General features: G+C 54.4%; 1 protein-coding gene across 1 annotated transcript; it reads left to right on the top strand.

Annotated features, from left to right (window-relative positions):
* Window positions 1-27,621, top strand: LOC133349851 (vasoactive intestinal polypeptide receptor-like). Its single transcript, XM_061563656.1, is given in 16 exon segments — window positions 1-129; window positions 704-727; window positions 729-825; window positions 2,806-2,910; window positions 4,023-4,129; window positions 5,059-5,153; window positions 6,245-6,377; window positions 7,642-7,680; window positions 8,130-8,283; window positions 9,476-9,536; window positions 10,868-10,937; window positions 12,855-12,946; window positions 13,930-14,071; window positions 14,776-14,817; window positions 16,387-16,554; window positions 18,552-27,621. Coding segments are annotated over 16 exon segments (1,515 nt in total). The 3' UTR covers window positions 18,609-27,621.

Genomic DNA, 27,621 nt, shown 5'->3' with positions numbered 1-27,621 from the left:
ATGAAGACGGCGCGTAACACTGCCGTGGCTTTTACACCAGCAGGATTAACCGGGGCGGCCGCCAGAGTAGAACCGCGAATCTACAACAAGCGGCGGCTGCACGACCGTTGGTCCCCGCGTCACCGCCGTGTGACAAAGAAGTTTCAACGTACACGCGTACACCATTGTATGCGCAGTGTATTGAAATGGGTTAAAATAGTGACTGTCACAACGGGAATTACCGTCGCCCACTAATAGTCGACGATTCCGACGGATATTTCCTCCAGATTTCGTTGACGCTATTAACATGACACATGTGCATCTGTCTCGTCGTGCCATCGATCAGCTCTGTAAATAATGGGAATCCCCCCCCCCCCCCCAGAATCACAGTGCAGACTAGAAAACCAAAATAATATGGTTCCCATAAACAATACTTTCTATCAAGTGAGCCTTGGTGACTATAACTGTACCGATGAGTCCCAATAAAAACGAAGCCGGTCCACAGTTTGTCGATCTCTGCGTCACTGCTGCCTGTCAGGCGGTAACACGTTTACTCGAATTTATTTATTTTGATGGTGACCTCGAGCACAAGAGAGGGCCCCACGATGAGGTTAGTTCTACAGGAACTGCCGGTGGTTGTTGTTGTTGCTGCTGCTACTGCTGCTACTGCTGCTACTGCTGCATGATGCACAAATGCTGTGGTCCGGTCGCTGTTCTGCGCCAGGTGACGGGGATCTTGCCCGAATGCTGAATTCCTCGTGGAGCTCAAGAAGCGGGAGAACGAGTGCGCGGAGCGCGTGGGCCACGAGATCAACGCGTCCGTCGCTCGTGGCCTCTACCTGCCCGGTACCGTGGTGACCCCCCGCTCCCCCCACCACCACAAAGAAGAGAGATCCCCCCCACGTAGCCTTAACAGACTGTCGGGGCAAGTGCTGTGAGCGAGCATCGCCTACGAAGGCTCGAACGGCACACGAGGGGGTTGGGTGGCCAGTGCCACGCCCGACCTCCTTCGATCTCCCCGCCGGTGGCGATGTTCACACGCCTCACCAGGCATTCATTTGAGGCTGAGTCGATCTAGAGGAGGCCCGGGACCGGTTCAGATTAATTATCGTCAGTGGTGTTGGCCGTGAGCGGGAATCGAACTCGGTTCGCGGGGTCCGGGGCGCGGCGCTGCTAACCCCTACACCACCGCTCCTCCGTGACCCCCTCCCTCCTCCCTATACCCACGTGACTAAAGCCCCCCCCCCACCCCAGATCCACGTACACGCAACGTGGCTTTAGGGGCCTTCAGCACTGAGCCAGCGACGGTAACGACGGAGTCCTTGGCTTCGAGTCTCGGTGATAAAGGAGTGGGTGGGGGTGGGGCAGGTGGGGGGGTGAAAACGATAACAGCCCCCCCCCTCAAACTCAGTCTGGCTCTGAGCCACGCGCACACAAAGACGTGTGGAGGGGCACGACTGGGACAGTCAATCAGTTGATTCGTCAATTGAAAATTATTATCGGCTTACGTGTTCTGGAGGATTGCTTTGGGCCCCGTTAAAATAAGAAAAAAAAAGATTAATATTTTTTTACTTTACCAAGTAAGGCCCACTGAGCTATGTAGCTCTTTTTTCAGAAGCGACCTGGCCACAAGTGATCGCACAACGAAGTGGCTTATCGTGTGGACATTTATAGCAGCCAAATACTCTAAATGTGGAGGGAAAAACCAGGTGACCCGAAGAAAAATCCACGCGTCCACGGGGAGAGAGACACGCAAACTACAAATATACAGCAGGCGTCAGGGTTTGAACCCACGACCTCCTGCATGCCAGGCAAGGGAGTTGACATCTCGCCACCAGCAGTCCAAAAATCCTGCCGCCCCAAGGTGGGAACCCCCCGCCCCCCGACAAACAACCTAAAACTCTCTCTCTGAAGCCGGACTCATCCATTGCCGGAGGAGTTGGCGTCAACACCCCCTCCGTAGCTCCCGCCACTGGAGGCCCTTCCGCCAGCGAGTGGAGTGAGCAAGACGACACGGCAGCGCTGCGCTTGTACCCTGCGCCGAATTGAAAGACCCTCCTAGGAAGTCCGTACTCCTGCAGTTCTCAGGTGTCGGCCTCCAGAGGCCATTCTCTAGCACGTGGTGGGTCGGGGGTAATGTTGTTGTTGTTTACGAGCGAGTTGAAGGTCTGGGGTGAGTTCCGATGCCGTCGGCACAATCGGATCGCAAACGCGTCACACGAAACGAAAAGTAAAAGTTGCTGTGTCCGTGCATTTGTTCGTGTGTGCGCGCGTGTGCGTGCGTGTGCGTGTGTGCGTGCGCGTGTGTGTGTGCGTGCGTGTGTGCTGTGTGTGCGTGTGTGCGTGTGTGTGCGTGTGTGCGTGTGCGTGCGCGCGTGCGCGTGTGCGTGTGTGTGTGTGTGCGTGTGCGCGTGTGTGTGTGCGTGTGTGCATGTGTGGCGTGTGTGCGTGCGTGTGCGCGCGTGTGTGTGTGCGTGTGTGCGTGTGTGCGTGTGCGTGCGCGTGTGTGTGTGCGTGTGTGTGTGTGCGCGTGTGCGTGCGTGTGCGTGTGTGCGTGCGTGTGCGTGCGTGTGTGCGCGTGTGCGTTTGTGCGTGTGCGTGTGCGTGTGTGCGTGTGTGCGCGTGTGCGTGTGCGCGTGTGCGTGTGTGCGTGTGTGCGCGTGTGTGTGCGTGTGCGTGTGTGTGCGTGTGTGCGTGTGTGCATGTGTGCGTGTGCGTGCGTGTGTGCGTGTGTGCGCGTGTGTGTGTGCGTGTGTGCGTGCGTGTGCGCGTGTGTGTGTGTGCGTGTGCGCGTGTGCGTGTGTGCGTGCGCGCGCCTCGTGCCAGGCTGCCCCGGCATGTGGGACAACCTGTCGTGCTGGCCGGCGGCTGCCCACGGAGACGTGCGCTCCGTGCCCTGCCCGGACTTCATCGCTCTCTTCAAGAAACGAGGTGCACGCTCGCGGTCGCTGGCAGCGGCGCGCCTGAAGACGCGCGCCATCAACACCGGCTATTTAGCCATCGACGACTGTTTCGCGATGGGCATCGGTTGTTCGGGTGGCAGCAGGAATGGATTCGTGCCGGTGACTTGGTGCCGGCCGGCGTTGCTGTGCGGAGCTTCGTTACAGGAGATGACAGGCCGAGCGGTGGCTGAGAAACGCGTCCGGGTTTTGCTCTCCAGTTCGAAAAGGTGGCGACCCTCCAATAGCTGAGACCCCAAAGGCTGCAGCATGAAATACCTTCCAGGTTGGCGGTGGCTATGCTGCGTGTCGCCTGTAATCCAGCGCTGGAGGCGGGGGGGGGGGGTAGCGTGGATCACGGCACAAATGTTGTGAAACTCCATTCCCGTTGGGCGTCGATGAGGAGCCGTACCTCGGCTTTCCAGGAGAAGGCAGCACATTAAAATGTGGACTCCACCTGTTTCATCAGTATGGGATAGAGTGTTGCTTCCTCGCATGCGTGGGGTTTCTTCACACATGTAAACACCTCAGTAAGTGGCCGATGGCACCTTAAGGGGCCGTCCATAAATGATGTCACGCACCTGGGGGGGGGGGGGGGGGTCAGACATTTGTAACGATGTGTGACGAGAGGGGGGGGGGTTGAGAAATGTGACGTCACATCAAAATGCGCAACTTTAAATAAATATAGACAACACGTTCTACTTAATTAAATTGACTTTTCAATAAATGTTTTCTCCTACAACATCAGATTGCAGCACCACATTAAATATGCACTACAATAATTTAAAGCGATTTGAAGTATGTTTTATTTTTGGGGGGGGGGGGCAGAGCTTTGTGACGTCATATTTGAGGGGGGGGGGGTCTGACTTTTTGTGACGCCGTGTGACGAGGAGGGGGGTGGTCAAAAATCGTCCAAAATCGCGTGACGTCATTTATGGACGGCCCCTAATACATAGAGAACCGCAGAGCTTGCACAATCTGCTGGTGCCGGCTCACCGCGTGGCTGCTTTCCTGCTTGTCTTTGGTTCCTCGTGCCTCGCTTAACAGCACTTGCCCCTGGCGGTCTGTTCAAGGCTACGTGTTTTCACGCGTGTGCTCATCCAGGCGTGGTGTACCGGAACTGCACGCTCATCGGCTGGACCGACCCCTACCCCAAATACGACGAGGCCTGCGGCTTGGACGACGTCAACGAAAATGAGACGGACGAGAGGGTGAGGGAGCCGTCTACCGACCACCACGCCCCAACCCCGTCTTCCCCCGCCGGACAGTCGGCATCCGAAAACTGGCCCGGCCTTTCTCGTTGGCTGGGCTTGACCCAACATGAGCGAGTTTGGGCTGCGTGGGCGTGTGCGGCCGTTTCGTTTCGTATTCTCATCATATGGGGCTCACTGATTAACCCCTTTCGTTCAATCCGTTCATCATCATTTACTGTCATCGATTTCGCTTTCACCGAATTGACGCATCGCAGATTTGCCCCCCCCCCCCCCCCCCCCCCATTGCTTACACTCATCCATTTCACTCACCTCATCTCCACCCTTACACTCATACGTTCTACCGTTGTTAATGCTCTGTCATGATAAGATTTCGCGCGGCCTTGCTTCAAATTCACATCTCAACTTTATTCGGCTGTCGCGCGTCACAGAAATGTGAATGACATCCGGACTTTCCGCCCCACGTGCTGCTGGGACCTTTTTCAACGAAACGACAGAATTTAGGAACGATTCAGTTCCTGAGCAAGCTGCCAGCACGTGGAGGCGAAACGTCGGGCACCGTGCCGAACAGCACGTGGCACAATCCGACAGCACATCTGAGAGTGTGTTTGGGGGAGCGGTGGCACAGTGGTTTGCTCGCTGCGCTACAAACCCGGTGACCAAAAGTCAATTCCCACATGACCAATCAACAGTGGCAAATATTTTAACTGGTCCTGGGCCTCTCCTATGTCGACTCAGCCTTAAATGAGTACCTGGTGCAGTGTATAAACGTCAGCATTGGGGAGACAAATGCTGCCTGGCAAGGTGCTGGCCACCCACTGACTTGTGTGCCGTGGCGGCCTTCATAAGCGCTCACGAAACAGCACTTTGAGCGCAACAGTCTGTTCAAAGCTACACGGGGGAATCTGTGCCTTTGTGTGCGTGTGCAGTCGTACTACAGGACGGTGAAGATCACGTACACGGTCGGGTACAGCACGTCGCTCATCGCTCTCACCGCCGCAATGCTCATCCTCTGCCTCTTCCGGTGCGAGGCCGATGGCACGAAACACGCGGACGCGCGGACACGCGTGGGTGGGTCCGTCCCGTGACCTCCCGGGGGGGGGGGGCCCTGCCGGCCGAGCGCTCGGTCACGCCGCGTGGCCTCGGAAGCGCACCTAGCCCGGCACGAGCACTGCGGTTGTCGGAACGGCGCCACTGATTGGCCAACGGCGGGCGCTGTTTGCCGTGATCGTTGTTGACGCGTGGCGACGGGACGCGCGGTTTGTTCGGTGGCTGCGACTGGTCGCGTATGGGGGGGGGGGGGGCAGTGTGGGCCAGCCCCACTGGCCCCAGGAGTGCCGTAGCCAGCGCCTGCACACCGAGTGCCGGATGGAGCTAGTGCGGGGCCTGTAGCTTATGTTACAAAGGGGCCCTAACAAAACACATACATATAAAAAAAAATTACCTGCAGAGTAAATTTATTATATTTTTTCATTTGCTATATTTTCAGATAATACGATAAATCGCTAACCTGGAACACCCAGTCGTTCATAAAAATTGAAGGCGGTATAGTACTATAGTAATAAAGCAAGTGCAGAACCACTGAACCGGAATTGATATCTTGAAGGCATTTAGCGCGGGGCCCTTGAAAGTGCGGGGCCCGTAGCATATGTAGCTACTTGTGCTACTGGGATCATCCGGCACTGTGAACACCCGATAGCTAGTTTTATCGAACACTTGAGTGAGTTGTGATGGTTCAGATTTATCGAACACTTGAGTTGTATGTTTTTTTTTAACGTGTTATATTAAAATTCGCGATCATTCAATGTGTGACGAAGATGATGATGCGATGTGTGATAACGCAAGGGTTGCCACCTGTGGTGCGGGTGTCAGCTGGTGCAGTCCGGGAATCGGCGTATGTGTTCAGGTGGCAGTAGGAATTGATGTGTACCGAGATCTGGTACCGGTGTAGCTGCTGCGAGGAAATTCGTTGCATCAGTGTACCGTACGCTCCTGATAATTATAGACCCAGTGCGGGCTGGGGAATCTGTCCAGCTTTTGGTCGACAGCGGAAAAGGTGGCGACACTAGATGACACGTGTGTGTGCGTGACGACGTGTGGTGCCCGTCTCTACAGGAAGCTGCACTGCACGCGCAACTACATCCACATGCACCTCTTCATGTCGTTCATCCTCCGCGCCATCTCCGTGTTCATCAAGGACGCCGTGCTCTTCCCCGAGAACGAGAGCAGCCGCTGCTCCACCGCCGGGGTATGCGCACACGCACGCGTAGACACGCACACGTAGACACGCATACTCGTGACAAACAGCAAAGCCCGCTGTCGACGCCTGATGGTGCCGGATGTAATCTCCGACGACAGAAACCTCGTCTGAAAATCGCCAAAAAGGTTCCCTCGTTTTGAAAGTCCCTCCGGTTTTTCATGATGAAAAAACCCAAATCATTTGGCGCATTTGCTCACGACGTGGAAACTTCATCTGATTGGCTCTGTCGGGTGGCAGAGGGTACAGCTGCATATTGGAATGGCACCTTACGTGATGATTTCAGCCAAAAAGGGACGAACAATTGTTAATAATTATTGATGATTATTAACAATTTTACAGTTACCGTAATTAATAATAATTAACAATTGGGTTTTCACCGCCAACGTCGTGCGTTTTTTTTGTGTCATGATCGCCGACCAGATCTGTGTCACTGGAAGCCCTCCACCACCTGACGCGGCAAAACGAATCAAATTGTTGCGCGTGCAGCACGACGAGAGTTTGTCAGCTCCCATCGTCTCGAGCTCACTCACCGGGGGAGCGGGAGAATAATTCTCGCGACCAAAATGTTTGCAGCGGATTTACATTTACTTAGTTAATCCTCTTCATCCCCGTGTGGGACGCAAGGCCGCCATGACTCCCTCCACGTCTCCTTTCCTGTCCTCGGCAACGTGTTGGGACTCGCCGCGAGAGAGTTTGGTCGCTGCAACCAGCTCGTTCTTCACGGCCTTGCACCACGTGGTCTTGGGTCTCCCAGGTTTCCTGTTTGCTCGGTGCTGTCCATCTCAGCAACAATTATATATGACCTTATCGAGGATTTTATAGAGTGCTTTAGTCGAAGCGCTTTACAGGAATTATTAATGATACGTTTGTTATTGGGTGATGGGGAAAAGGGGGATGGGGTTTGAGTGTTGGGGAGGGGAAGGAATGGAAAGGGAGGGTGATGGTGGGGAAAGGGAGGTGAGGTGAGGAAGGGGAAGGGGGAGGATGGTTAAGGTTTTAAGGATGCGGACAGGAAGAAGTAGAGGGGTACGCTATTGAGACCACGTTAAACTTCATCAGGACGAGAAAGTTGCAAGTCAGAACAACAGTCCAGGAAGTCGGAATCGAGGGATGGCGATATCACCACAGTGCCTGGTCACGTGAGCGATGCGTGAGTTGTGTTGGTGACGGCGTGTGTTGTGGTGATGGAGGAGCAGTTATATTGGTGATGAGTTGTGTTGTGCTGGTAACCGTATTTTACGTGTCTGGCCAGGATGAAGATGAGTACTTCGATGACATGGAGAACATGAAGGTGATTGCGTGTTATAGAACCCGCAGCCCCACGCACAACCCACACGAATACACCTGCACGTGTGCGCACACCTCCCACTCATCATCATCATCCCTGTACACACCTACACATGCCAACATGTACCACTATAAGACAAAAAAAACCCAGTATAGACTTTTACAGACTGTTGGGGCAAGTGCTGTTAGCGAGCACCTACGAAGGCCGGCATGACACACGTGGTCAGCATCACGCCCCGCCACTTTTGTTCACACACCGCACCACGTACTCATTTAAGGTTGAGTCGACCTAGGGGAGGCCCAGGACCGGTTCAGATAATCGTCACGGATGGTTGGCCGTGAGCGTGGTTAAGGAACGAGCAACTCAACCTCCCCCCCAGCCCCCCAGCCCCCCAGCCCCCCCGTAACACGAACGACGATTCTGTCCCCCGGCCCGTGTGCGTGCGAGCGCAGCTGGGCTGCCAGCTCACCATGGTGTTCTTCCAGTACTGCATCATGGCCAACTACAGCTGGCTGCTGGTGGAGGGCCTCTACCTGCACACCCTGCTCCTCATCTCCTTCTTCTCCGAGAGGAAGTACTTCTGCTGCTACATCCTCATCGGCTGGGGTGAGCGAGCGGTGGCCAGCATTAGCCCCGCAGCGGGCCCGCGCGCTTTCGGGTCGATTCCGCGTCACCGGGGCGAGGACTTATCATAATAATAATTAAAAACTCCTATCCAGGGGCCTACCCTGGCTCCTCCCCCCTCAACCAGTATATATACAAGGTCGGATCTCTTGGAATTTCTCATTTACTTGAGACAGCAAGCGTGCTGTGACGGTTCCACCTGAAGACGGAAGCTTGTGTTGCCTCCGAAACGTCGTGATTTTTATTTTACTTTTATTAATTTAAAATTTTTACCTACGTGACTTTACCGAAAACCTAAGAATATGACTCCAGGGGGACCAGGATCGGGTGTCTCGTCGGCAAGAGTGACCTGGCCGTGGTGGTTGTGCGTGCGCGGCTCGCTAAAACGAACATCAGAGGCAGCTGGCTCTGGCTGCCACTGCGACCGCCCGTTGTATTGGCCCAAGCGCTAAACCTCTGCTGCCGACTCCCCCACCTCACTCTCTCTCTCTCTGTCGGGGATCTTCTCTGATTGGGCGCATTGACGTCTCTAATCGAGCCTTGCGCTTGCTAGTTTGCTTTTTTTTTGCGGTGGCGGCGGCTCTTGTCCCAGTCTCCCTTGTTCCAGCCACGCGTCGTTCCGTCTGTCGTGGGTCCTGCTCGCGCTCTCGCCCCTCGCCACGCGTACCAGGAGGAGCTGCGGCGCCCACCGCTGCTTCGTCCTCATCCCATTGCCCACGTGTTTTTTTGTTTACTCGATTGAGCATGATGAGCTGAGCCTTCGGATTGGGGGGGGGGGGTTCAGCCTCTTCCAGCCCCCCTCCCCACAACGCTACAGGGGCTGCCTTGTGACCTGCCAATTCAACAATTCCACTTTTGGTTGAAATTCAATTCCAGAATCGCACAGTGAGTGTAGTATTTGGGCAGAGGCCGATCGGAAAACTTCCCATGGGGGAGCGGTCTTGAAATGTCAAGCTTTTTAAACATGGCTCCAGCTTACTAAAGAGACTTTCAATGTAATTTCTCTGATAAACATCAATGACGTATAAATGTTCGCGGACGCAAGTGGGGGGGGGGGGGGGGTGGATATCACCCCCACATCGCCCCCCCCACCCTACCTCCCCCCGCACCACATGGATCCGCCACTGACCCGCGGCGTGTGATGTCGTCAGCGAGCCGAGTGGGTGTCTTGCAGGAGCCCCCGCGATCTTCATCGTGCCCTGGGCCCTGTCGCGCTGGATCTACGAGAACACTGGGTGAGCGCTGCCTTCACCTTCTCCTCCCGCCACTCCACAGACCCTCCCCTCGACCTCCCCCCTCGACCCCCCCCCTCGACCCCCCTCGTCGACCCCCTCCTCGACCCCCCCCCTCGACCCTCCCCCTCGACCCTCCCCCTCGACCCCCCCCTCGACCCCCCCCTCGACCCCCCTCCTCGACCACCCCCCCCTCCAAAGGCAGCCGTGATTCCCAAGACGCTGATATTGTAGTCGCCACCTCTGCTGTATGAATATTATTTTGACTATTAACTATTATTGTTTTATATTCTTGGTTCTTTCGGTAAAGTCATGTAAAGGGAAATAATAAAATAATGCTAAACAAAACAAAATATTATTTTATTATTATTTCTCTTCTACGTGACTTTACCGAAAGAACCAAGAATATGAATCCCTGCAGTCACGGAAGCTTTAAACTATTATTATTTTAACCAGGTAAGTCCCACTGAGCTATGTAGCTGTTTTTGAGGAGCGACCTGGCCACGAATGATAGTCCAACGAAGTGGCTTATCATCCACATACTCAAAACGAGTGTTTCTAAATGTGAGGGGGTGGGGGGGGGGGGGGAACCAGAGGTTCCAGAGAAGAATCCACAGGACCGCGGGGAGAGAGACACACAAACTCCGAATATACAGCAGGCATCACCATGGTCGGGATCGAACCTACGGCCTCCTGCATACCAGACGAGGGAGTTAACATCTCGTCATCATGGCGCCCTGGCTGGCTGGGCTCCTCATGCCGTTATTATACAACTGACAAATCAATTACACGTGGGTTAGAGAATGCCAGTGCGGATTAATGACGTCATTCAATGTATTGTCCCTGATTAGCACAGGTGGCTGCATACGGCGCGAGAGAAGTCCCAACACTCAAGACACATACGCTCAAGCGATTAGCGCAAGCGAGTGGGCCTGGGCGGGACGCGGTCAAGAATAGTAACGGAGTGGCAGCCGAGGAGTCGAGCGCGTCCGAGAGGGCGTCCGTTGAAGAGACGTAGCGGTGAGATTGGTTCGTGCGCGGATGCGCCGGGGTGGATTGTTGCGTCGAAGGGTCGCAAGATAGCGGTGGCTTGCGGGAGGCCTTTCAGAAGATGACGATGATAATGATGGTGATGATGACAAAAACAGGACTTTTGATGTCCCGGGAAGCCTCGCGGTTTTCACAGGACAGCAGTTGCATCAAAACGAGGACGTTCTGGGAAAACCAGGACAGCTGGCAACCGTTGTCACCCAGGAGCAAACAGCGGTACCTGTAGCGGCGTCAGCGACGTCAGCAGCAAGTGACACCTGGTCTCTCTGTTGTGCTGTGTACAGCTGCTGGGACACAAATGACAACCACGAGATCTGGTGGATTATCAAGGGCCCCATCCTCTTCTGCATCCTCGTGAGACGCGCGCGCGTGTGCACATGTGCGCACACTCCATTCACACGCGCACACACAAACATTCCATTCTCACACACACACACTCCATTCACACACACTCCATTCACACGCGCACACACTCCATTCACACACACTCCATTCACACACACTCCATTCACACACATTCCATTCACACACACTCCATTCACACGCGCACACACTCCATTCACACACACTCCATTCACACACACTCCATTCACACACACTCCATTCACACACACTCCATTTACACGTGCACACACGCCATTCACACACACTCCATTCACACACACTCCATTCACACGTGCACACACGCCATTCACACACACATACACACTCCATTCACACACAAACACGCACTCCATTCACACACCCACATACTGCATTCACACACACTCCATTCACACACACTCCATTCACACACACTCCATTCACACACACTCCATTCACACACTATTCACACACTATTCACACACGCACTGCACACACGAGAGGGACCTGGTTTAATCACGAGCGGCTGGATCCTGGATGTGAACCCAGGCACTCGGCGTTGCTGGCTCAGTGCACTGAACCCCTGAGTCACCCGGCCACCTGGAGACCCAGAGTCTGAACCCGAATTACCGGACTCGTGGGGGGGGTGGCACGTGCCCCCCCAATGAACCGATCGAAATCCCTAATTTAGATCGGATAATTGGGGTTTATTAGTAATAAATCGGCATTTTGCGACCCTCACTGCCACTGTGGAGCATTTTATTACGTGCCAGGGACTCTGTGAGATGATAGGACAATAGTCTGAGTCCATAATTGGCAATAAGTAACGGCAAAGCAGTTATAAGTGACTCAGAATTGTGCGCAGTTGCGTATACAGTCCACGACTTCCCTGAAGGCAAACACCTTCAGCGAGCGCGATGCCGATCACACAACGCGGTTCGAATTTGACCCTCGATCGATGGCTATGCCATTGCCGCACACGCGTCGAATAAAAAGCAAGGGACAAGTCATCACTTACTAACAACTCCTCTATCAGTTTTCATTGCTGGCGAGGTTGCCCCCCCTACCTGAAAATCCTGGCTCCGCCATTGACACCAACCCTCAATTGTAACCTCGACATCCATAGGCGCGTATTACCGAGACGTGATGATGTTCATTGTAATTGGTTTTTTACCCTTATATCTGGCAACAAAACTGACACCTTTTTACAAGGAGTCATGTTTGCATAGACCACAATACCTGGCAAATGAGGTTCCAATGGTGTAAATGCTTACCCCAAGCTCTCATACTCTGATGGTGCATTGTCTTTGAGTTGTGCGCCTTTTGGCGTCATCTGGTCCAACCCATGTGAGAATAGGCTCTAAGGAAAGCTGTCTCGGGTGTGGACCAATCAACTTCAAGGACAGTGCACATTATCAGAGTTATGTTTTTTGTTTGCAATATGACTGCAGGTATTGTGGTCTATGCAAACATGACTCCTTGTAAAAAGGTGTCAGTTTTGTTGCCAGATAGAAGGGTAAAAAACCAATTATGATGTTCATTGTGTCAGGTCATGGTTATCCATGCCAGGCTGGGTGCATCGCGAGCCCGTGGCTTGCCGTGCGCCTGGGCCTTGGAAACAGCGCTCCGTCTGAACAACGGGGTCACGTTCAGCCACCATCGTTTGGACGGAGTGCTCTTGCCAATGCCACGCGGGAACCCAGCAGCATTTGCCCAACTAAGCCTGCCTCGGCTGACGAGACCCGGGGAAGGTCGTAGCCGGCCCCGGAGTTTGCGTGCCGAGGCAAACGCCGCTGGGTCATGTTGGTCTGGCAAGTCAACGGCTGAGACGCAGGCCAGAGGCCTAACGGTGGATGCCATCACCCACGGTGATCCGCAGCGGCGCGTAACGAGGCGGTGTCATTGCAGGTCAACTTCATCCTCTTCATCAGCATCATCCGCATCCTCATCAAGAAGCTCAAGTCGCCAGACGTTGGAGGGACCGACTCGAGCCACTACAAGTGAGACGACCGCCCTGGGCACGTGTGTGTGTGTGTGTCTGTGTGTGTGTGTGTCTGTGTGTGTGTGTCTGTGTGTGTGTGTCTGTGTGTGTGTAGTGTATGTAGGTGGTACAGCGGTTAGCGCGCTGCGCTATGAACCCGGCGACCCGGGTTCGATTCCCGCTCACGGCCAACACCAGTGACGATTATCTGAACCGGTCCCGGGCCTCCCCTAGGTCGACTCAGCCTCAAATGAGTACCCGGTGCGGTGTGTAAACATCGCCACTGGGGAGACGAAGGCGGTCGGGCGTGGTGTTGGCCACCCACCCCCTCGTGTACCGTTCTGGCCTTCATAGGTGCTCGCTAACAGCACTTGCCCCGACAGTCTGTTAAGGCTATATGGGGGATCTTTATCTTTGTAGTGTAGGTGCACCTAGCCTGGCACAAGGTGCACATGCGCTACGAACCTGGCCAACCCAAGATCGATTCCCGGTGACGGTCACCACCAGTGACGATGATCTGATCCGGTCATGGGCCTCCCTTAGGTCGATTCAGCCTCAAATGAGTACCTGGTGCGGTGTGTAAACATCACCACTGAAGAGACAAAGGCGGCCGGGCGTGGTGCTGGCCACCCACCCCCTTCATAGGTGCTCGCTAACAGCACTTGCCTCAACAGTCTGTTCAGGCTATACGGGGGATCTTTGTCTTTTTGTTTTTCTACTGCCGGTGCACCTAGCCTGGCAAAAAGTGCACCTGGCGTGGCACAAGCGCCGCTGAGTGGTGAATTGCAGCTGCTGCTGTTGTATCTCCCCGATGTCGACCCAGCATTTAAAGAGCCTTGTTGCGGCGTGTCAACATCGCACACCCGGGGAGACAAAGGCAGCCAGGCGTGGTGTTAGCCACGCCACCCGCTCATCATCGGAGCCACTCGCCAACAGCGCTTGCCCCAACGGTCCGTTGAAGGCTGTCCGGGGGATCTTTGTCCCTGTCCCGTGCGTGCGCAGGCGTCTGGTGAAGTCCACGCTGCTGCTGATCCCGCTGTTCGGCGTGCACTACATCGTGTTCGCCTTCACGCCCGACAACATGCTGCGCGACTTCCCCATCGAGATGAGACTCTACTTTGAGCTGTCCTTTGGCTCCTTCCAGGCATGTCCACGCTCACCCCCTGCACTCAGCCACACACTCACACGCTCGCCCGCACGTTCGCTCGCTCGCCCGGACACTCACCCATGCACTCGTCCAAACACTCACCCACTCCCCAGCCCGCTCACTCATTAACATGCTCACCTGCTCACTCGCCCGCAAAGTCACTCACCCACACACTCAAAAACAAGGATCCCCCGTGTAGCCTTAATAGACTGTTAGAGCAAGTGCTGTTAGCGAGCACCTATGAAGGTCAGCACGGCACACAATTTCATCCCTCACAATTAATGGAGTTGGCCAGACGTCCCGACTTAGGGCCGCAGAGCTCGAAAAATTGACGGCACCGGTTCCGACTGCCTTGCTTCCCGCTCGTGCGTGGTCTCCCGCTCCCCTGGATCTACGGAAACTGCGCGGCGTGTAAATGTAACTTGTAGCCGGGTCCCGTGAGAGTACACGGAGGCAGCCAGTCCCTGTGCGGTGTTCAGCCAAGTCCCCCTGTGTCGACTTTCAAGTGTCGCGTTTATTTTGTTCAACCCCAGCTGAGAACCTCCCGAGATCAGGATGAGTGTCACGTACGAGAGTGACCTCGGGGTCACCAAGGCCGTGTGCCGGCCGTGCGTGGTGACCGTGATGTGCTGACGGCACAGGCGGCCGTGGCGACTGTGCCCAAAGCCGCCGTCTCCCCTCTCTCCGCGCTGTGTCCGCAGGGCTTCGCCGTGGCGATCCTCTACTGCTTCCTCAATGGAGAGGTACGCGCGCACGCACGCACGTGTCCACACACGCACACACGCGTCCACGCACGCACGCGTGCACACACGCACATGTCCACACACGCAAGCACGCGTCCACATGTTCGCGTGCACGCACGCCCAGCGGTCCAACTAATGGAAATGCGGTCGTGTCGGTTGGGGGGGGGGGGCACAGTGACGCGGTTTGAATCTGGCAGCCGCCCCAGTTGATACTGCGGCGCGCACGAACCACGGTATACCGCGCATCGTCTGCTTCACAGTGAACGCGAAAGATGTATGCGTGTACGTTGAACTACTTTTACACCGTACGTAGCCAAGCGTGCCAATCGGAGGTGTGGGAAAGATCGCCTAATGCCGTTTTTGAAACGGCTGGGCCATCGCGCGCCGGCGTGAAGGTCCAAATTTGCCAAAATTCGACATATGACCCCCACAAGTTACCCAATTGTGATTACACACAGACAGCAACATCGCCCCCTGCTGTGTTATACCTCCTGCAGACTCTGCCTGTGAAACAGCAGCAGCAGAGCCTTCCTTCGTGATAGCCTCACCGCTACTGCAATGGCGCGAATACCAAATGTACTAAACTATTATTAATTATGAAACCTATTAGTTCCATAACTCACGGCGACTGCTGCCTCCCCTCTATGCAACTTAGCATAGGAATAGGAACCATTCTGAGCAGCGCCAGTGGTATACCACATTTCAAAAAGGGCATTGAGGCGTTGCTCAACATCCCGGTGCTCATTTTAATCGACCTTAGCCGCAGGGTGGAGTCAGCGAAGGTTGTTGGATCACTGCACAAATGTTGGGCGTCGAAGTGCCATACCCTGTGTGGGACTTCATCTCATCTGTACGGGGATAGAGCGTTTCCCCCTCGCACGCGTGGGTTTTCTCCACGTTTCCTCCAACACCAAAACACATTCGTTGGATAATAAACCCTTCATATATATAGAGGACCGCAGACATCGGGCAATTGTTAGCATTACCACGTGGCTGCTGCCTTCTCACTCATCTCTGGTTCCCCCACGCACGGTGGCGGCACGTTACGAGTTGACATTGTTATTATATTATTAGTAATATTATTATATTAGTATTACTATTATTAGTACTATTATATTAGTATTACTATTATTAGTACTATTATATTAGTATTACTATTATTAGTACTATTATATCAGTATTACTATTATTAGTACTATTATTATATTAGTATTACTATTAGTACTATTATATTAGCATTACTATTATTAGTACTACTATTATATTAGCATTACTATTATTAGTACTATTATTATATTAGCATTACTATTATCAGTACTATTATTATATTAGTATTACCATTGTAATAGGACGAGCCAACCTCCAACCAGGATTTTTGACTCGTAACCTTTTCCTCGGCGCGGAGCCAGCCGGGGCGGATTCGCATTAGCGGCTAACGCCGGTGGTGAGCGGTAACCGAACCAGGCCGCGGGCACCCACCCCTCCTTCGGCGATCCGCACCGAACGGCACGGTTGGGTACAATCAAACGGCCCCCCATCCTCCCCCCGCCATCGTCCGGTAACCCCCAGGTGCAGGCCGAGCTGAAGCGCAAGTGGCGACGCTGGTGCGTGGACCGCTACCTGTCGGTCGACCTGCGGCAGCAGCACAACTCCACCGTGAGCAACGGCAACAACGGAGCCACGCAGCTCTCGCTGCTCACCAAGTGCAGCCCCAAGACGCGCTCCTCCAGCCTGCAGGTGGACTCCTCGCTCATCTAGACCCCGACCGGGGGGGGGGGGTGGGGGCGGGGTGGTCACGCAGCACGTGCCCCACGCCATCACACACGTCCCCCTGCGATCGCACACGTGCTACCCGCCCCGCCCCCCCCCACCCACCCTCCACCCAGCATGGCCCCCTCCCTCCCCGCCCTCCTCACCCTCCATACTTCGATCCACTGGACGCGTCGCTCCGCCTCACACCCCCCCCCTCTGCTTGGCATGCGCCTCCCCGCGCACTGATTTCTCCGCTCCCCGCGCGGTGTAACCTCCACGTGCTCCCCACCCCCCCGCCCCTCTGAGTCCCTGACCTCCGCATGTCCCTCGACTCGACATGTCCCTGCGCTCCGCGTACCTCCCCCCATCCCGTAAACCACGCGGTCCCCTCTGCTGCACACTTCCCTTGCCTCCTGCACGCCACCTCACTCTCCACTCTGCATGGCCCTGTGCGATCACGCGCCCCCCCCCCCCACTCCCTTCGCTGCGCACGTGCCACGACTCGTCGGCATGTTCTTCCACTCCAGATGCCCCTCTGCGTTCACAAGCCCCTCCACCGCATGTCCCTCAACTCTACACGTGACTCTACATGCCCCTCCACTCTACATATCCTTCCATATCATACTTCCCTCTGAAGTTCACAGCCCCACACACACACACATCACACCCATCTCCACACCCTGCAAACTCCACATTGCTCCACGCACGAGCACCCTTGCTCCACTCCCTTGTACAGCCATCCATTTCCCAATGCCCTCCCTTTACTACTCACCGATTAATATCCACAAACGCCGAGTCGAATCCAAGCAGTCGAATCAATTTTATACGGCTTAATAGGGAGTCACAATGGACCTACGCCACACCCATAATCTCCCCTTGGCCTTGTCCACCGCCGGCCACAACCTCACCGCTCCCACTCGTTCCCTCCAGACCTAGGACTCCGCAGGCTCGTCTCTGCAGCCACGCTGGGAGGCGCTCCAGCTGCTTCACAGGCGGCTCTCCGCAGGTCACAGTGCCAAACACGACGCTCATGGCACTTTGCACTTGGAACAAGCGAGCTGCCCGCAGCCCTGTTGAGCCACCTGCCCAGTAAACGTGGTCGGAACCGTTGGGCCAACGTTGACTCAACGTTGGCCCAACGTTCCATGTTCCGTGTGAGTTCCCGGTAAACGTTGGGCCAACGTTGGCACGTGGCTGTCACCGTGTTTCAACCGGGTTGTTTGTCCATTTCGCCGTAGCTTTTAGCTGATATCGCAGGGGGTTTCGTTTTGAGCTCCCGAGCCAAGGAAACCCAATGTCCGGGGCGCACACGCACAGCGAGGGGAAGCGAGAGCGGTGAGATTGGCCACCACGCACCCTGCTCCTCCCATTTCGCCGCACACGAAGCACCCAGCAAGCAGCGCACTGCACCAGACCACGCATTCCGCGAAAGAGAAAGTTCGGACAAAATTCTGCATGCGCACAGGTCGTGTAACGCTCTCCGAGAACGCGTGCGTCCTTCGGAGTGTTTAACCAGCAGCGCAGAAGCCCACGGGTAACTTTTGCATATTTCTATCGTCCTCTATCCCCTCGGTTATAGTCCCCAGGTGTTGGGCAATCACCCTTCGATGAACTTGGCCGCTTTCGCGATAGGGTTCAAGCCGAATAGTGTCACAGGGTTTTACTCGAATTTCGTTCATATCCGATCGCCTTTACGAGTGCTATCGCGCGCCCCCGCCCCCCCCGCTACTAACGTACAGAACTAACGCACAGACCCTTTCGTGCTTAGTTGGAAAGCGTTACACATTATATATATTTAAAGCAAATCTTGCGCTCGCAGCAATTTTTTACAAGAAAAAATAATTCTTATTATCCTTTGTGCTTTTTTTTTCTCGTTGGAAGTGCCCCCTCGGGGTGGGGCGGGGTGGGGGGGGGGCATGCCGTAGATGTAGAACGCTGGTGTGCGTGTCGTGTGGTGTGTGTGTTCTTGGCTTGTTCCATAGACAGTAACCGCAGCCCCGGAGCAGCATGGCGCGATGATCAGTGACTGCCGCGTGTAGCCGTCCCGTGGCGCCACCCCGCGTAGTGTCCGTGGTTTCGTAGGGACCCCTGTCGATGTATAGCCGTCCGCAAGCTCTGTCGCTGTAGCGACCTCCGGCTTTTATGGCGCCGGTTTTCCCGCAGAGCGCCGACAGAAACTTCCCCGCGGAAAACGTTTTGCTCGATCCTTAGGGTGTGGAGGCCTCAGAACACCGGTCAGGAAAACCAGGCGCCGGCCAAAGTTTGCGCGCGCGACGCGTCGTTACTAGTGTTATGATGATGATTATTATTGCTGCTCAACGTCTCCCGGCAGCAAAAGTGTCAACTTTTCTATTTCTACGGGAGAATTGCCGTTTGGTCTGAGCGCACCACTCGAGCTTGCGGCTCTTTGTGGTCACGTGGTCGAGGCCGACGTACGCCCAGCGAGAAGGTGGCCACAGTGGCCGTGATAAGGGGGGGGGGGGGTGGCCATCCTTCGGAGGATTTCCATCAAAAGATTGTCGCGATTGAAAACACGGAAGCTGAATGTGAGCACGCGAGCTGGATCGAGGCTAAGCGCGCTTGCCTCCCCCGCAACCCCTCACCCTCCCATCGGCGTAACGTGAGGACTCATATGAGGACTGTACTTATATAGGGTGAGCTTGTATCCGGCTTCTAACATAATAGGAATAATTTACCCAGATAAACCTCAATGAGTTCGAAGGCTCTTTCTTTTTTCTGGAGGGTTCTGCATTGGAATGTTTCGGGCGAATTCCATTGATGCGTAATTTTGGCATACGGAAGGAGTAATTGCAAACAAAATCGAAAAACTCTTATTGCAGTTTAGGGGGTTCCACTCAGCATGGCAATCTATCTTCTCGCTGCCACTCGCCTACAACACGTGGCTAACCCTGGCACACACGTGGCGCAAATACCGCAGAGTCATCAATATCCGACAAGGTTGGGCGCATTGAAGACCATTTGGCCGTAGGTCATAGCCGTGGAAATGTGTCCAGCAGAACGCCCGTTGTGTCACGTGGCTCTCTTGGCGAGACTCCACCAACGCCGGCTCGTCTCACGTACGGGGGGCGGGCGGTGGGGAGGGGGGGGCGAGCGGTGGGTGGGGGGGAGTACCCATCCACGGTTTCGCGCCCGCAAGGTCCGTCGCTCCCGGGCAGCGCGTATTCCGTAAACGAAATTAGCACTGCAAAATATCCGCCGTCGACGAAAGTGTTTGTGTGGTTTACGGTGACTCCGATGGGTGGACGAAGCGATCGAGCGGCGACTACTACGACTACGGCCGCTGCCCTCCAGAGACAAACGCGCGACCACTGAGATAAGCGTAGACGCTTCTTTGAACACTCTGAATGAAAGCTGAGACTTAAACTAACTCGAGCCGTGTTCATCAGCGACTGTGGTGGGGCCTGGAAGACCAGAAAATGATAAATACCCTACACGGTATGTACGTATTTTAAACGGTGTACCTCGGTCACTGATTGGCTGAGCTGATGACGTTGTGGTGGGGGGAGGGGTGGTGTGGGGGCGGGGTCGCGTGCCCACGTCACAAACATCGCTCATCTGACATTGGACGACACTCTCCCACTGCCTTTGTCGACCAGACCCCCAAAACCAGTGACGACATGAAATCCGCAGACCTGCGATTCGTCTAAATCTCCACGTGGTCGTCGTTGCCTCGGCAAGGACTGTGATTCAGACAAATAAATAGAACGCTGACGAAATGTCCGCCGCTCCCGTCGAGGGGGTCGCCCAGTGTCCTGAATGCTTTGGGCTCAAAACCGCGTTCATGAAATGGTCGGCGATGGGGGGGATCGCCCCTCCCCGCCACCCTCTCCCCAGCAGTGCTTTCGGACGTAGCCCGAGTTCCGGTGGTCGCTTGTAGACCGCTGCGTAGGTTTCCTTGCGGTCGCGCCGTTTACGGCTCCCCGATTGTGTTTTTACGCTTGCGCTGCGTTTGCTGACGTTGGGCACGACGGCGGTGCGACGGTTTATTTTTTTGCTGCCGCTCCGCGCTCCCTTCGGGAACCGAACGTTCCCTCGTCCGCGTGCTCGGGATGTTCGCCGACTCAAAGTCTCGCTCTTCCCGGCGCGCGGAGCGGTGAAACGTCGGGCAGCAGTGGTGCCGAACGGCGCGCGACCCCGAGTGGGGGGGGGGGTGGGCGTTGGTTTGGGGGTACGACCCGACAACAGGCCGGAGGGAGGGCTCCCTTAGACTCGCACGTGCGCGTGCGTGCGTGTTCACCTACAAAGTGTTTTTTGTAACCAAAAGCCCTGTGGGCGAGTGGGCGATGGGGAGGACGAGGAGGAGCGCCTGTGTCGTTCACGAGTCGGTTCGATAGAATGCAGCGGGAGGGTGGGACGGTTACAGGGAACCCACCTCTGGCTTGAGAGGGGTCGTTTGCTACTCGATATTTGTTTTTTTGTAAGTAAAAAAAACTGTCCGTATACGAATGCCGAACTGTTCACGTGTTAACTTGGAGGTTTTTTGGAGCGCCGCAATGTGATGTGTACTGCGCGTGACTTTCAGCTGTAAGCCAGTTGATCAATATATGTGATGTGTATCACGCGTGACTTTCAGCTGTAAGCCAGTCGACCGGTCTATGTGGTGTGTACCGCGCGTGACTTTCAGCTGTAAGCCAGTCGATCGATCAAACTTATCTATCTGCCGTCTCTTTTTGTTACCCATTGCCCGCAAACACCATCCCATTGCACATTTCTGTTACGAGGCCACGTCAGTGGCGAGCGTGGCGAGGTTGGTCATCGTTTGCGCGCGTCGCATTGCTCCCCACGAGCTCCACCCAGCGGGTCGGACCTGTGTCATTCGCTCTGCTGCAGGTCATTTCTTGTATCCGAGGCTTAAAATCAGTTTCGATGTCCCTACGCGGAGACTGCAATCGTCCCCCCCCCCCCCCCCCCCACTCTGTCCAGCCATCGGCTTTCGCGAGAAAAATTCGATCATGGCGTTTTGCTTCAACGGCTTGTCCGCTTCATTCATTTTGTGTTCGACGGCTTGCAGTACCCCCAACCCCTGCCCCGTGGCTGCACATGCGGCACCACGTGGTGCCGTGTTATGATAATCGCAAAGGTGGCTAATAATGTGTAATGCGTTCCCGATCGTGAATGAGAAACGTTTGGTATTCGCGCCGTCTGCAGGAGTACACACACTCAGCGCACGCTTTTGTCGACAAAGTGGATACAGCCAGGGCTGAATTTCTCACTCGATATTCTCCGGAACGCTGCTGGGCTGGCTCGGAGTAGGATTGTAGAGCTGCAAGGTACGTCCATCCACAATTAACCTCGGTTATCGTCGATTACTGTACCCTATGTTCCGATAATCTCACGAGGATAAGATTAGTAGGATTACCAAACAATGTGAGATTGATGGTGGCGTGCTCAAAACAATTCCCCAGGACAGCGTTCCGGACTTTTCGTGTTGAAATTAAGACTTCTGGTATGTACCGTAATTACATATATACATGTATCGTATAGGCAAACGTTTCGGGTAATTGCCATGTTATTCAGAGTGGGAGGGATATGCGGACGAGAGCGACGTGCTGAATAGTTGGAGACAACGCATTGCACGGTCCCATGAGCCCAGAGCCAGATGTCTCACCCGTGTCGGGTACCACCTCAAGTGGCATCACTTGAGCGGTTCCAAGTTTCTTTATGCTGGCCAATAGCCGTGATTTGTGCGTTATGACCGTTTGAGACGTGTGGGGTTACCAGGTTATTGACTCTTGTTAGGGGTATAAATACAATCCGTGCTGGTAACGATGTTGCTCCCTTGGGGTGGTACCCACTTGCTGCGCTGGCCCCCATGGACTGATGGCCAAATGCTTTCTCCAGCCACGTGTCGCTCCGCATATTTTCTGTCTGCGGCGTTCCCCACCCCGCTTTCAAGAAGGAACAATCGTCCAAAACGTTCCTCTGCTGCCGTGCTCGGTGTCCTGTTGTTGTCCTGTTCCGAGGAGGAGGGGGGGGGGGGGATGTTTGCCATTGGCGATGGTATCGTCGAGGGTTCGGCTCTCCCGGTCTCTGCGCTGCCTACAGCCCCCACTTGCACTGATAGGGGGACGCGGCGCGGGCTGCCATTCACGTCGCCCTGAATTTTTTTCTCTCGCGTGCGCACGCACGCACGCACGCGTACGTACAGCGGCGAGGGGAAGGAGACTTTCCACTTTATTTTATGTAACCCAGGTGCGAACTGCCGGAGACCAGGACGCGAGTCGCGTTTGCAAGAGCGACCTTTTGGGCCCATTGCTTTGCCGGGAGGGGGCCGACGGTTGCTGCTGCTGCTGCTGCTGCACGTGGTGTAATCCCAACCGAGTGTATTTTTGGACTTTTTTTCTAAAAAAAATTTCACATTTGGACGCTGACGCCGACACGCCATGGACGGCCTACTCCTGCGATTAACGTCGGGGCGGCCCGCTGAATCCGAACCGTGAACTGCGGCGACGAACGGCAAATGGGCTACCGCTGGGCCCCTGTTGAGGGGAGGGGGCGGGGCAGGTGTACCATGTGATCACTACCAGCGTTGCCACCTTCACAGACTCAACCCGTTATGTCATTCCCGTCGGCACGAGGTGTCTTATGACAACTGTGCAGTGTACCCGGTGATGAAGTTCAACACAGCAACACTGGCGGTACCGGATCTCGGTGCAAATTGATTCCCGTGGCCACCCGAATACAGGTGGCAAATGCCGGGCTGTCTTGGTCAACCATTCCCTTTGGGTGACCTCAGCTTATGGTTGCCACCTGTCCAGATCAAACCCGGAGAGGCAGCAACCCAAGCCACTATGCAGTGCTGTGAGCACCAAAAGCTGAAGTAAATATCAAATGAACAGGGGCCTGGGTGAAGCACTGAAGGCGGTGGGACGCGGTTTGGTGCGAATGGCTTGGTTGGGTGGCTTGTTGGAGCGGGGTAGTGGTAGAGATATCGAGAGACAGTACTCGTGGCTGATTGGCTGGTGTGCTTTTGGGCTCGGGCCATTGGAATTTGGGCATCATTCTTACCAGTGGCTGGTTTGCTATTGTGGCTAGGGTTAGTGGTTAGAGATAGTACTGGTGGCTACTGTGGCTAGGGTTAGTGGTGGAGATAGTACTGGTGGCTGGTTTGCTATTGTGGCTAGGGTTAGTGGTGGAGATAGTACTGGTGGCTGGGTGGTTATTGTGGCTGGGGTTAGTGGTGGAGATAGTACTGGTGGCTGCATGGCTATTGTGGCTAGGGTTAGTGGTTAGAGATAGTGCTGTTGGCTGGTTTGCTAATGTGGCTCGGGTTAGTGGTAGTGGTAGCGCTAGTGGCTGGTTTGCTACTGTGGCTTCGGTTAGTGGTTAGAGATAGTACTGGTGGTTGGTTTGCTAATGTGGCTAGGGTTAGTGGTAGTGGTAGCGCTAGTGGCTGGTTTGCTACTGTGGCTAGGGTTAGTGGTAGTGGTAGCGCTCGTAGTACACGTGGCTGGTTGGCTAGGTGTGGTTCAGGCTGGGGTCAGCGGGAGGGGTGAGTGCTGTTGTGTGGTCGGCTAGCTGGTTGTTGGTATCAGAGGTAAGAACCAGCCGTGTGATTGTCTCGTGTACTCTGCCAACGAGCGGCTCGTTCCTCCCCTGCCACCGCTGCTCGTTGCTCCTCCATGCGGCTGTAGACTTCTCCGATTTGTTGTAGACTTGTTGTTTTGTAGACTTGTTGTTTGGTAGACATCTTCTTGTGTAGACTTGTTTTGGAGACTTCTTGTTGACTTGTAGACTTGTTTTGTAGACTTATTGTTTACTTGTAGACTTGTTGTTTTGTAGACTTGTTGTTTTGTAGACATCTTCTTTTGCAGAATTGTTTTGGAGACTTGTTTTGGAGACTTATTGCTGACTTGTAGACTTGTTGTGTAGACTTATTGTTGACTTGTAGACTTGTTGTTTTGTAGACTTGTTGTTTTGTAGGCATCTTCTTTTGTAGACTTGTTTTGGAGACTTGTTTTGTAGACTTCTTGTTGACTTGTAGATTGTTGTGTAGACTTCTTGTTGACTTGTAGACTTGTTTTGTAGACTTGTTGTTTTGTAGACATCTTCTTTTGTAGACTTGTTTTGGAGACTTGTTTTGTAGACTTATTGTTGACTTGTAGACTTGTTGTGTAGACTTGTTGTTGACTTGTAGACTTGTTGTGTAGACTTGTTGTTGATTTGTAGACTTGTTGTGTAGACTTCTTGTTGACTTGTAGATTGTTGTGTAGACTTCTTGTTGACTTTTAGATTGTTGTGTAGACTTATTTTTGGACACGTGGGGGGGTTTGCACGCTGCGTGACGCTTCCCCGTGATATGGTGAGAGATGTGGCGGGTGGTGTTCAGTTCACTGCAGGCCGTGTCACGCCATATTGTTTACCTGCTTGAGTAGAACCCTTAAGGGTGGCAGATTTGAAAAAAAAAAGTATTTTAGGTGGGCTGTGTGGGGCGGGCCCCTGAAAAAATCTTGGGGGGGGGGCATATGCCTGCCATTGTCCATGCTACGCCGCTGCCTTTGTCGTCACATGAAACTCGGCAAAAAAAACCCACCTCCCCAGTACTCAACATGCATGGCACGCACAAAGCGTAAGGCACGTGCCAGTTCCGATTCAGAAGCGAGTCGCGGGTTCTGTGTGTGATATGGTGATGGTAGTGGACGGGGGGGGGGGGGGGAGTGATAAATGGGCACCGTGTTTGTGTGTGTGATGAGTGCGTCTGTGATGGTGAGTGATAGTGGGGAGTGATAGTGCATCGGTTAGCGCGCTGCGCTACGAAACCTGGCGACCCGAGTTTGATTCCCACTCACAGCCAACTCCGGTGAGGCATGATCTGAACCGGTCACGGCCCTCCCCGAGGTTGACTCAAAGGCGTGGTGCTGGCTCACGCCACCCACCCCCTCGTGTGCCGCGCCAGCCTTCATAGGTACTGCTCGCAAACAGCACTTGCCCCAGCAGCCCGTGTAGGCTATACGGGGGATCTTTGCCCTTGCCTTTTGGGGATGGAGATGTCTCGGTTGGCTGCCACAGTCGAATGGCCGCACCTACGGTCAGCAAGATTGGCTACGTACGATGCGAAGGAAGTTCAACGTGGGGCGGGAGTATCCGCCGCAACTGTGAAGGTGTAGAAAATATGGAAATCGGGCCTCACTTTAGTTGTGGTGAAGTAAGGGTTAGTGTCAGGGTTTGGATGGTTGTACCAGTGGCTGGTTGGTTAGTTGCTTTGGCTTAGAGGGGTAGAGCTAAAACTAGTTTTGGCTAACGTGCTCCACCTCCAAGCCGTGTGCCCATCCTCTCCATCGCACCGTGTGCCTTTTCGATATTTGGCCGCATTTCGTTGCTGACGCTTACAGCACACTGTCTGGCTCCTCGAGTGTTCATTATCGAGCTCATGAATGATGATGCGTTGTCATGGCCTATGAACCATTGAGCTGTCATCGTCTCCGTAATGGGAATGGCCTCCACGAAGCAACTCTGAACGTTTGTGGGACCTGCGAGCGTTGAGGCTGCGGGGCAAAACGACAATCAGAAGCGCTACGTTTGGACCCCTCAACCTGAATCGGTGAAAAGATCATGAACGTTTATTGCGGTCCGTTCAAGGCGCTCACCGTTTTTCTATCATTCAAATCGATCCGCTGACATGAACTGGGAGGTTAGTGTGTCGACATTTAGCTTCAGAGATATTATAATGTGCACATAGGAATGATATCGGTATACTGTATGGGAATGAATGTCAATGGAATTTGTATAGTGCAAGTTTCATTTGGAAATTATCGACAAAAGTGAGGGTTCGTTTGATCAAAAAATGCTTTAGTATTATATTTACGAATGTTTACCCAGGAAAGTTTCACCGAGTTTCACAGCTCTCTTCCAGTGAGGTCTTGCCAAGTTTTCGCATTCGGGGGCAATGATTGCTGTGTAGAGTCTCAAATTGAATTTACTGCTTTGTGGGTCATTTTTCAAATTTGGCAAATTTGGATCGTGACACCAGCAACACAATGGGGCCTCCGTTTGCGAGTGACGCCAGGGGAATCTTTCACGTCCACTGCAAGTTGAAGCAGACGGCGAGTAGTATTATTATTGGTAGGAGAAGTATTATGGTTGTTACACCCGCAGCATTCATCAGGGTTGGCCGCTGAAATCGAACCGTGTGAACCTCTGCGGCAAATCCGACGACGTCCATGTATCCGAACGCATGGCGATGCAAAACGATCCGTTCAGAATCCGATCCACGACAAATAACAACAACAAAAATGGAATGGTGCAAAGCTTCGTCCGGGCAAACGTTTGTGCGTTTTTTGCCAACTTTTGTTCACCCCCCCCCCGCCACCCCTCGTGACAACGTCTCATCAAGGCGAACTGTCGGGACAATTATAGTGGCTCTTGGTGAAGATTCAAGGCACCCGCCAATTTCAGGGGCCTGTATCCGTCCACCACGTTACACTCGGTGTAATTGCCCAGTGACGATTCTGGCCCTCACGTCTGTCTGGTGCGGGCGGGGTCGGCAAACTCTCTTCGAGGACTGCTTCGTGACGTTACGTAACAAGGACCCCACCGTCTCGTGTTCACATTGCATTGCGGCTCTTGAACCATTGAGTTGCGTCGTCGTCGTCGTTGTTGTTGTTGCCGGATTGGAATCAAATGGCTCTTCTTATTCACTTGCCGACTTCCCGGGTTCTAGTGGGCCACTCTCTCCACTTTGACGCGTTGGTCAACAAAACGGCGCAAATGTAGCAATCTCTCGCAAAGCGTTCCTCCCTTGCAGCGCCCCCCCCCCTCCGCTCGGTAACAGCACACGGAGACCGTCGATGGTTCTCCAACAGCTGTCGCTTCGGGTTGAAAATGTGAAGGGCGCCGCTGGTCAGGCTGTGCGGGTACCTGCCGCCGAGCGCATTTCGTGTCTCCTCGTGTGCCCCGGTCCCCTCCTCGCCCCCCCATCCCCTCTCCCCCATCCCCTCTCCCCCATCCCCTCTCCCCCATCCCCTCTCCTCGATCCCCTCTCCCCCATCCACCATCCCCTCTCCCCCATCCCCTCTCCCCCATCCCCTCTCC

This window comes from Lethenteron reissneri, chromosome 31, assembly GCF_015708825.2.
Source record: "Lethenteron reissneri isolate LAM-NWPU_2019-01 chromosome 31, ASM1570882v1, whole genome shotgun sequence".
NCBI lineage: Eukaryota > Metazoa > Chordata > Hyperoartia > Petromyzontiformes > Petromyzontidae > Lethenteron > Lethenteron reissneri.
The sequence above is the reverse complement of the archived record's forward strand: the minus strand, read 5'-3'. Positions and strand labels throughout refer to the sequence as shown.